The following is a 12,366-nucleotide window of genomic DNA, read 5'->3' as shown; positions in this document are numbered from 1 at the left end:
AACACCCCCACGTAAAGAACGGCTTTTGAAGTAGAAACCCCCTTTTGGGAGGGGGGAATAATTCCCCCAAATGTAACCGTGATAATCATTGTCAGCATACCTACCTGCAAATGCTAAAATATTAGGCAGCGTCGGTAGTAGAGAAGTAGATTTGTTGATCGCACGTGCGTACAAACCTGGAAGCGAGTGAATTACAGTGCATAATACAGATCTTTTTATCTCTATAAATACTTGTCTCTGCAAAATTTGAATGCGATTGTCTTAATCTGTATTGTTGTAAATCTATAAAGATCGACATTCCAAAGAAAAACGTGGAGGTAGACTCAATGTACAAATTCAGGCAAAAAAAAAAAATTAATGTGTTCGCAATCTCGAGAATCAGTCTGAAAAAGAAAAATAGATAAAATACTCCACAGAATTCAAAATTGGTGAAAATGCAATTATTTAACAAATAAGTATTTCCGTATGAGATGATATTTCCGTTAAAACTGTAGCGTAGGTATATATATTCTTTAATTAGCGTAGGTAATTGGTGTAAAAAATCTAATCGTACACCGGAATAGTAAATGTCTCCCCCCACCAAACAAACGAAAACATGTTTGTTTTTTGTTTTTTTTTTCAAAGCATGTTTTTATTTGGGGGGGGGGTAGTGCCGGTATTTTGTACATGTTTACATTCCAAAACAATTGATGTGCTTAGATTTTTTGGAGTGTTCCGGACGTACAAGCAAAAACCAAAAAGACGTTATATATATAAAGTCTTTTTTACTTGTGCGCATTTGTTCCAGTAAATAAGTATATCAGTATTTAATTGTCTGTTTATGAGCGGTTAATATGTTCGTATTTCTTTCTTTTTTGCGCTAGTGTCTCATAGGGAGAGCAACGCCATTTTTGTAACATTTTAGAAGTATCGTTTATTTAGAAATTAGTTTCATTCTGGAATGTGAGAATGCCAGGTCTCAGCCAATCAGAAAGAGTAGAACATGAATAGGGAGCTTTTATTATTTAGGATTCGAAAATAGGAAAGAATATATTATGTCTATTTATGTCTTAGTCAGTTACGAAGGGTGTAATTACACTATAGTTGAAAAATGTAGAATTAGACCCGGTGACAACTGGTAGCGGTGAGAGCACTAAATATTAACAGAGAAAAAATAGAAACTTCTTCCTCTGTAGATGTGGCGATTGTGATGGTGTTGCTCGTCGATTGTAATGTAGCATTTTATTATCACGAGTGAATGGGGCAGAAATGGTGGTCGTAAGCTACAAAGGATATGGTTATCAGGGCAGATGTATTGAGTTTGTATGTGGCATTTGTTGTTGCAGACCTACGATATTTTATATATGGAGATAAATAATATATATGTGTGTGTGTGTGTGTGTGCAATTATAAAACATATATATATGAATATAAAACACACACACACACATATATATGAATATATACATATATATATATATATATGAATATATACATATATATAAATATATTATATACTAACTATGCGATCGGCGTTGCCCGGTCATACAGTCCGCTTAAACATAATATTTTAATTTATGAAGATTGCGTATGTATTATTATAGAATAAATCCTCTATTCAATATTATATATTACGAGGAATAATTGTCCCGGTAGACTAATTCACAGAAAATAAAAATAAAATAAAATAAAACAAATAATAATATTATTGTCGTTCATAAAATTCCGTCTGTGTTTGTTTACAATATTACGTCATGACGATGAATGCCCTGGAAAAGTCACTTCTGATTAAAGTTTACTCTTAAAATATGCAAACTGAAAAATAATTTGCGGCGATTTTAAATGGTACGTCTTCATTTATCGTAAATTGAACTCATTAATAAGAAAATATTAAAATGAAATGATAAAGCACAACCGAGCTTTAACATGGTATGTAGTCTAATGCTCTTCCACTGATCGATGTCTCTAGATGACAATGATTTTGTTGTTTGCTTTTAAGAAAGAATTGATTTGCTGAGATTTTATTATCTCCCTTAGCCGGTGTAACGTAAAATATTCTCCTGTAAAAATTATTTTATTTTATCTATAATAAAAAAAAGACTAATTAAGGACCAGAGTTTTTTCGATTTTTTTATACTTATCCGATGAATTTCTATACAAAACATATCTAAGAATATCTGCCAGACATATAAATGACCTTGTGTGAAATTTGAAACTGATACGCTCAGCCGTTTCGTAACCTGTGAGGAAGGAACTCTCACACACACACAAAATTACTTTTATATAATAGTATATGATAGAGTAAGAGAGTAAGTAACTACGATGAATCTGTTTACGCATTGTTGTTATTTAAAAAAAATATTAGAAAATTGCTTTAAGTAAAAACAATTCATTCTGAACTAATGTCGAATATCATTTATATCTACTGTTTTGATGACTATAAAATGTTCACTTATTTGTAAAAATATATTTGTGTAGTGTTTTTATGTTATCGTTATGTTAATTACCTTAAATAAAAAAAAATATCCAGTAGAAAATTCTTTAGACTTACGTGTCTTAATGATGTGCACTCTGCCTAATCTCTTTTTTGTCAACCAATCACACGTCTATATTTTCAGACGAACAAACTAAAAAATCAATCACTTTTTCATAGGAAATAAATAAATACAATCGAAATAAAAGTTTTTTAATGTAAAAGTATAGTACTCCCCTTTTCCTACTAGCAAATAATGTGAGACATTTTCCACATACAACCGTCATATTGTTTTTGGCCGCCTACATGCTTTGTAAGCCGGTCTGTCATTGGTTTAATTTGAATGCGCCAAATATTGTCTTGGCGCCAATTTGTATTCATGTATTATTTTTTCAGTCTGTAAATGATCACGGTAGATAGCGGACTCATAACAGCGGCGCTCTGTTTCAGATTTTACCTTCATGGACACCAAGCAGTGGGTGAACGAAGGACATTTCTATAAATACAGAGACAACATAATTGCTGAACTTATTCTATCCTATGAGAATATTCTACAGTGTTCGGCATGATATATTAGATTATAGGAATTTATTCCTATTACTTTCAGAGACCACGAGGTCCCAAATATGCCCGTATTGGGCGCAACCTTCACACCGTGTTCTCCATGAACAAACATGAATCCTTTTAAAGGAAACCCAAACTAAGATTCCCGCAGAGGAATCGAACTAAAGGCTCCATTGCGTATGGATAGCAAATTCAGTCACTGTTTTTGCAAAGGACTTACCGTGACCAAAGATCTTTCATTTCTGATACACTGTGAATAAAGTTTGAGTTAAAGGTATGGCTTTGTTTGTGGAATTTCATTTGCTGTGTGCAGGAGGAAATTGCGCGTGTGGGAAAGAAATTTCTTACAATAAATGCATTTCTCGACTCCATAATTTTGCTAGGCTGAAATAATATTAAAAAAAATACATACAATACGTAGTTAAACAATATAAATAATTTCACTATTGATAATATTTACCCATTTATTTTATTTTTTATTACCGCTTATGCGTGAATTCATGTTTTCAAACATGACGTAAATCATAAATCTACGACGTCACGCTAAAGCTATAACGATTTGCGTAAGATAATACTCTAGTCTCTATTAGTCCATATAGTTCAATTGGTAGAACCTCAGACTAAGGATTTGAAGATTTCAGTTTCTATTTCTCGTTATGACATCTGTTTTATTTGGAGGGAATTTATTACTATTAACTTTAATTTAATATAAGAAGAAAATTAAGTTTATAGAAGGCGGAACAAAGCAAAAGTGTGAGGGAGAGATTAAAACTGACGCAACTTAAGATATTAGTGCAGTTTTATTTATATTCATCCAATTCTTGTGCATATGTATAACAACGCACACACATACACATACACGCACGCATGCACACACGCACATATATATATGTTTTTATGTACAATATATTACACGTATGATATTCTTGCTTTTGTCAGACGATCAGATGGTGTATCTGGGATACTATATTTCGAGATGTCTTTTCTTCGTCAGGCGTGTGTTCGACTTTCAAACGTGAAAAATAGGTTTTATTATAAATGGAGTATTATATCTTAAGTTGAGCCAGTTTGAGTCTATCCGCCACACCTTTGCATTGTTCTGCTTTCTATAAACTTATTTTTTTATATACACATTTAACAATGCTTGAAGCAAACTACTTTAACTTATTATGACTTTTAATATTCTCCGATTCTAAAAGTAGTAAAGATCTCTGATATTTCGAAATTAGGTAACGGATTAATTACGTTCAACAAAAATTCGGACTTCCTTCATTATTTTATTGATTGAAGAATAGGAATATTGAATACTAGCGGGGCGCCCGGCGTTGCCTCGTCGTAAATATGACATTTTAATTGATGCGAATTTCGTATTTATTTTTATAAAGTCAGTTCTCTACTGATTATTATATTTTACCCAAGTTTGAAAAATGTGAATTCGAATCGAAACCAAAACATATAGCTCTCCCATTTTGTTACCGTCTGAGCCACGTCCGATTAACAGCTATTATTACCGATTAATAGTCAAATAGAATTTGTTGCACAGGTCAACATCCCCTGCATATCAATGTACAAGTCTGTATACTAAAAATTGATAGAGTAGTTCGGTAGAAACCGTTTTTATATATCTAACTCTGCCCTCGTTGTGGAGCAAGTAAATAGAGTGTGTGTGTGTGTGTGTGTGTGTGTGTGTGTGTGTGTGTGTGTGTGTGTGTGTGTGTGCGCGCGCGTATGTGTTATTTATATTTGATGTCACTGGTTATATCAGGTCGGTGCAAAAGTTTTTGTTGGTTTGTAGAAGAGAAATTTTAAACCAGCGTAGTTTATTTTAAGGATATTGTTATTACTTGAACATTTCACCATGATTAATTTAGAACTTCCAGTCGGATCATTAAAGCATCACTCGTATTTTTCTTCAAACTCCACGCTGACCTGACAACGACCTTCTGTAGTCAATAGAAAGGGCGTCATCTTCCATCCTGGTAATGTTCGGCCTCGCACAGCACTACTGACCAAAGATCTCCTACGAGAATTTGGTTGGTAAATGTTGCCACATCCTGTATATTCTCTTGACTTACCTCCCTTGGAATATTACTTATCTCGAGGATTATATAATTATTTAGATTGACTTAGGTTAACGTTACGAGAGGAGATTGAACGAGTAAGATTCATATTTCACATCAAAACCAAAAGAATTGTACGAACAAGGTATTTATATATATTAGTGCTGGATGATTAGTAGGAATCGGAATCAGAAATCAGAAAAATCGGAGGTTTTTGAGGTATCGGAATTGGAAAAATTTGAGCCTATTTTCCGATGCCAAAACCGATTCCTTTAATTATCTTTTTTATTTGATTTTGGTTTAATAAACATCATCCACTGCTTGTAGTAATAATGAAGCATTAGATATTTATTGATTTAAACTTCCAATAAGACTAAAATCTCTAGATCACCGCCTCACAAGTGTTTTTTTACGTTTGAGAAAATATAAGCACATTTAAGATGTGTTTTTACAGTAATCGGGACAAAATAGCAACTTTTATAGTTAAATATTTAGAGATTTATAAAGAATCTGAATCGGAGTGGGTAATTGTATCGGAATCGGGGGAAATATTAGAATCGTCCCATCACTAATATATATGACAGAAATTAAATCATAGAGAGCAAAGTTCGTTATTGTTATGAATAAAGATTAAATTTTAAAAAAAAACACCCACAGATTAGATTTCAAATTTGCAAAAGCTTTTGCACTGACTTAACATCTTTGTGTATTTGAGTGCGTTTGGGATTTTGTGCTTGAGCGTTTGATTGGAGGCTGTACTAAATCGTTTCGTTTCGGTGTAATTTATTCGTTCTCGATCGTTTTGGATTAAGCTATTGTAAATTTTGTTTTGTACGGATAATCTAATTAGTAAATTAATCTCATTTTGTTCCAAAACATTGTCAAAATACTTCGATATGCGATCTATTTTAAAGGCCACAAACCAATTCTAGGACAGCTAAGCTGTCAGGCATATTTGTTTTATCACGCAAGTAAGTATTACCTATGACCGGTTGGGTCAGTATTTGTTCTATATATAATTACCTTATGTGGATTTATAAGACCAAAAAATCCAACCTTGATTACCCTTCGGGACCCGTGACGCAGTGGATAAAGATGCAGCTATATCTACGGTTCCAGATACGCAATGTCTGAAGATAGCGGTTTCAATCCCACCCAAAAGCCAGCCAAGGAATTAGTTGGCCAAACCGGGGTGAGATGACAAACGACTATGGAGGGCAGTAATTGCTGTGGATGCAGTTGGGAGATTCGACATTCTTATCTCGTTGTAGTTTACCACCTGACGAAGACCAGAGGAATAATTAGCAGAAACGTCGTGAAACAACAAGTAGAAAATGAAGATAATAGTCCGCAAATAAATAGAAATAAATAATCGAAATTACTCATCTAAAAATAATTTCAAATTAATTCAATAATATTTACTTTGTCATTTGTTGATAATCATGTTTTTACAAGAATTGCAAGTCAAGGAATTTCGAAAATGGCAGAATACATGATGATGTCATAATAGACCACCTTTCTCGCTTTTTCTCCCATCTCGTCTCTCTATCTCTTTCTTATCTCTCTCCTTTTTCTTCTCTCTTTTCCATTTCCTCTTTCTCATTTTTCTAAATTTATTTGCTTCTCCAACGAGAGCAATATGTGGCATAAAGTCGTTTTTATTGTGGAGGAAAACCAGCTCCACAAAAAGGGGCACATTGCAAAATAAAAACAATGGCCTTAGTAAAGAAGGGTTTCCCCCTACATTGACTAAGGACAAATTAATTTAAGTGTAGCATCAAAACAGATACTACACTGTGATCTTAGCTCTATCTCTTTCCTAATTAGTTACATCATTCAATTTACAAGTTTAAATACACTACGATGTCATAATAATCCCCCTTTCTCTCCCTTTCTTTCCCCGTCTCTCTCTCTCTCTCTCTCTTTCCCTCTCTCTTATTTATCCTATCTCCTATTTCTCTCTATCTAAAAAAGATTTTAACTTGAAAATCTTATCTTGAAATAGCAAGTCCGTAAACTATAGAAGTATTCCAAAGAAATATTATTTTTAGCATAATGATGTAGAGTGATGTAGAACAGCGTGGAATTTCCACGTAATGCCATTAACCGCACATATAAAATCGCGTGCGCGCCAATAAATTTGTACCGAAGAGTAAACTACGCTATCAGTTACGGTAATAAGCCTCACTTAGCCTGCACTCTGATTTTTCAACGATTAAGTTACATACCAATGTGTGACTACCGCCCCTTAATCCTTTAGGCCCAATGCAACTGCCTCTTCTCACCAGTGTAGGCACCAAACAGCTTACAAATGAGGTGTGCCTCCTGCTTCAGTCTAAAATATAACAAAAATGATTTTCAGTAAAAATTTTAAAAAATCATAAAAGAAACTAATCTATCATTAACGGCTTCCTGTTTGTTTGTTTTTTATTCCATGTTATGTCAGATTACAAAAGGAAAAAAAGACGTTTGAATCTTTAATTATATACTAGTGTGCATGCTCCATCAAAATATCTGAAAAAAAAGTTATGCTTCGCCAGTGTTCACACTAATATTCATATAAAATCAGAGAAATGTGTCATTAATTTAATTTTCATATACAGAGTTATGATTATTATTTATTATTCACTTAAAAAAAATGAATAATCCACAAGAGAGTAGGTGATTTGTTTTAGAATCCATTTTTTGTGTGCGTGGGTTGTCTGAATAACTATGTATTTTTATCCTTCTCGTTATCATATGAAATGATTTCTCTTCTATTGATAATTTATATCTATTTATTTATAATTTATATATAAATATGTTTATATTTTTTGTATATATATTATAATTTATATATATATATATATAATTTATATAAATATATATTTATGTATAAGTTATACATATATTTATAATTTATTTATTTATAAATAAACACATAAATAAATTATAAATATATGTATAACTTATAAATAAATATATATTTATATAAATTATATATATATATATATAATTTATATAAATATATATTTATGTATAATTTATACATATATTTATAATTTATTTATGTGTTTATTTATAATATATATATATATTTGTAAATTATATATATTTTATTTAATGAATGTATGTATTTAAATATATATTTATTTATAATATATATATATATATATATATATATATATTTATGCAAATTTATATGTATACATATCTCCATATAAAATAAAATTGTTGCAGCAATTCCCCTCTGGACCAATGTAATGTATATGTATGCCACATACAAATTTATTATGTATAGAATATTAGCTACTATCTCATCTAACTTTAAAACGACATTTTAGACACATTTAATCGTCATAACAAAATCCTACATTTCATCCTAGGAGTAGCACCATCAAAGTCACACCATCTTTAGATGAAGTAGTTCCTATTTTCCCCTAAATATTAAATCCTCCACCCGACCCCAGTTAAGACCGGGAGAAAATATACACATTCTACAGATATTGTGCTGGCGCCCTTCGTAACTGGATCATAAACTCATATACATAACATACTATTTCCATATCCCGTTTCAAAAATAATAAATTTTCCCTTCTAAAAATCCGCTCATTCTCATTGGCTGTCGATTATTTCGGAATCTACATCTTAATACATAAACAAATGCTTCAAAACTTTTCAATAAGAGTCAATCGTTTTAAGAAAATAAACCAAATATAAACATAATAACCGCTCATAAACCGAGAGTTACATACTGATTACCGTAAATTTACCTATGCACGCATTATTTCGGAATCTACATCTTAATACATAAACAAACGCCCCATAACTTTTCAAATATGGAGGAACTCTCTACAAGAAACAATCGTTTAAAAAAATAAACCAAATACAAACAAAATAACCGCTCATAAAAAGAAAGTTAAATACTGATAACCTTTAATTTATCTATAAACACATTAACAACACGCCACTACCCCCCCCCCAAAAAAAACCCTGAAAAAATATGTACGGGTACCGTTGTTTAGTTTTCGATTTTGGAGCGGCTTAGTGGGAACGTTGCTGTTTGTGTCAAGGAATTGGATATAGAAAGTTGTGTGTGATGCTACCAGCTGTGTCAGTGTAGTTAGAGAAGCCAAGCCAATATTTGGACAGAGAATTTTAAGGACGTTACCTGGAACTATTTAAAGTATTGATATTTCAGAGCAGATCGAATGCTTCCAAGCAATCACAAAGAAAGGCGTTGAGACCTTCTACTGTCCCTATTAGCTAAACACTGAGAAAATATAACTTGAGCAAACGATGCTGTTTAACTTATAGCTTTATAATTGAATTCACTTGTAAAACAAACAACGTTCGTCGTGTCTACATCACATTCTTCTACGTTTGCTTGCGTTCAATTTAATACACACAGAATGGTCTCCCTTAGTTTTACTTGCAAACAACTAGCTATTTATGCATATATATAGTAAAACAGAAACAAAAACGCATGATTAGAGATTATTAGTGCAATGCTAGGAAGCGGACATTAGGCATTCTCCTGTGACTGGATGGCTATAACAAAAAATGTATATCTTATTAAAATGTAAATGTCTGTCTGTAACCAAAATTATGTCACATTTCTCTCAAATACGACGTAATACTCTGAAAGACTTTAAAAAATTGAAACAGTTGTAATTGCTGTCTTGTTTTCATATCAACATCAATAATGACATGAGGGTTATTCAACATAAATATCGTATAAATATATATTGTTTTAACAATTGTACGTTATTATATTTTTGTACGTGTTTACTTATAGATAATGCGACGTGTAATAACACCGCTTGTCCCGTTGGAAAGACCTGCCTTACAAACCCCCGAAATGGAAGTCCAGTTTGTTATGCTTGTAATCGACTGTGTGATCATGCGCCGAGCATAAAAGTTTGTGGTACTGATAATCGTTCATACCAAAACTATTGTCAGCTGAGTGACCAAGCCTGTAGACGAGGAATCTTCATCAAAGCCAAACATTCGGGAAATTGTCGATGTAAGTTAAGCGTTGATTATTGACAAGAACTCTCTCGTTGAGAGCATTCATATCTTATTTCATTGAAAGCATTCACATTGCACTTTTTAAAAAAAGTATTCACATTTAAATTTTTAAAAGTATTAAGATTTCAATTTTTTAAAATATTCACATTTTACTTTTTTGAAAGTATTCACAATCAATTTTTTCGAAGTATTCACAATTAATGTATTCGAAGTATTCACATTTAATTTTTTTTTTTAATATTTACATTTTTACCTTTTGAAAGCATTCACATTTTGCTTCTTTAAAAGTATTCACGTTTTATATTGTTAGAAATATTCACATTTTACTTTTTACGAAATTATTCTCATTTTTCTTCTTTGGAAGTATTTATATCTTACTCTTTTAAACGTATTTCCATTCTATTCCTCTAAAAGTATCCCCATTCTATTTCTCTAGTAATATTAATATCCTATTTCTATAAAGGTATTTATATTTTATTTATTTAAAAGTATTCGCATTCGATTCCTGTCTTGCAAGAAGGTGGGCACTCTCTATTAGGCTAGAAAACTAATACCTGCCAGTACCATCTTTTATAATATAAATCTCACCTGTCTGTTTAAAAGTATGTATGTATGTATGTTATGTGTCAGGTCATGTCATATGCTACTGGTACCATGTAACCCAGTACTACCTGCCTCATAGTCGGGTCACCGGCGACTAAACTGGTTCCCCGACCAGACTTGTTTGGTGAGGAGGGCGGCTAGTCTCCCTGAAGGATTAAAAACAAGACCTTCCAAAGGGCGAATGAACTCTTTTTCTGGGTCAACGGCCAACTAGCACCGTGTATATTTGTGTGTGTGTGTGTGTGTGTATATGTTGATTGGAATAGAGAGGGCTCCCGTAAGCCGTGGTGAAGGCAACCTTTCTAGGAGAAGGAAATCTCTGATTTAAAAAACCATAAAGCGGAAGACCAGTACCCGCATTAAGCTGGTCTGCAGTTAAATTTGTTGCTGGCTATCTTGCTCTTGCTTGTTGCTGGATCTCAACATTTTGAACCGAGAGAGAGACTTAGCTGTCGTACAAAGCTAAGACTCTGTAACATCATATTTGTATAGATACTCCCTCAGGCATTTGGGCTCATGGATTTTAAATGTCTGAGGGAGTAGCACTCTTCTGACAAGACGTTGCAATAATCATCATGTATGTATGTATGTATGTGTGTGTGTATGTATGCCTAAAACTTTCGACAGAGGCGACGGATTTTCAGGAGATTGGTATTGGTCGACCTTTCGGATCCCGATATTCTACATTGCTATCAGCCTTCTTATCACTTCGCCATCTTGATATCTTACATTGGACTTATTATAGACTTCGTATCAACCTACATATTTGTTTACCAACAATGCTTCTAGCGAACTTACTTTTCCCTTTTATAATGTTTTTAGTTGTTTCATCCGTGGTTTTTATTTTTTTTTTTTTTCAGCGAGTTCAAATACCCGCCAAGGAGATAGATCGAGAACCGGCCGGCGTAGAACAGTCGACTCTATTGGAGGATCGGACGAAACAAAACGAGGCCATCTTTGACGAGTTCAGAAATAACAGAAATGTAAGAAATGACATTTGAAAAAAAAAAAAAAAAAAAAGGAAAACGTCAAGACATGAACAACATCTTCCTATAAAAGTGCCAATATTCTGTCATGACCAAATTTTTAAACACATAAGCCGTACTTTCCAGGCTGAAAACATAAATGAATGAAATAAAACGATATGCAAGTTAAAAGTGGAGCGGAGTCATAAGAAGCATTTTGCAGTCGTTATAAATGAGTTATGTGCCCTTGAATTAAAGAAAATGGAGAAAGAAAAGAAAGAAGAAATAAAAGGAAAATATAAGAGGAGGAAAGGTGAAGGAAATAAAAGAGGTTTAAACAAAAGATTGAAAAGAAATCAGTTTAATTACAGTTGAGCGACTTGGTCGAAAGATTAGCCTTTTGTTTTGAAAGCACGTTGTAAGTCGGACTGTTATCTGAACACTTCATTGTTGTGTCATAAAACATGATTTTAAGTCGTAAGATATGTCTTTTGACATCCTAAAATCGGCATTTGGAATTGAAATCTATTTTTTTATTCAATAGTCATAATACTTGGATTTCGCCATTTTTTTTTTTTTTTTTTTTTTTTACGCTTATTCCGAAAGAAGTCAACACCATGTTAAATTTATTTTTAAAATAAAGAAAATCTATATAAAAAAAAATACATGTGCGAACATTTATTAACTCAAATATCAATTAAGTAGATGAAAT

General features: G+C 32.5%; 1 protein-coding gene across 2 annotated transcripts in view; it reads left to right on the top strand.

Annotated features, from left to right (window-relative positions):
* LOC145276993 (follistatin-like) overlaps positions 1 to 11,715 on the top strand; it is a 184,180-nt gene extending 172,465 nt beyond the window's left edge. For both annotated transcript variants that reach the window (XM_080128569.1, XM_080128570.1), the window contains exons 5-6: positions 9,854 to 10,081; positions 11,550 to 11,715. In XM_080128569.1, the coding sequence (XP_079984695.1) occupies positions 9,854 to 10,081; positions 11,550 to 11,650 (329 nt within the window). In that variant the 3' untranslated portion in view covers positions 11,651 to 11,715. The remainder of the gene's footprint in view (positions 1 to 9,853; positions 10,082 to 11,549) is intronic.
* Positions 11,716 to 12,366: the final 651 nt, after the last annotated feature.

Source organism: Euprymna scolopes, chromosome 5 (genome assembly GCF_053919585.1).
Source record: "Euprymna scolopes isolate OS-2025 chromosome 5, ASM5391958v1, whole genome shotgun sequence".
Classification (NCBI taxonomy): domain Eukaryota; kingdom Metazoa; phylum Mollusca; class Cephalopoda; order Sepiida; family Sepiolidae; genus Euprymna; species Euprymna scolopes.
This window is presented reverse-complemented; position numbering and strand designations above follow the sequence as displayed.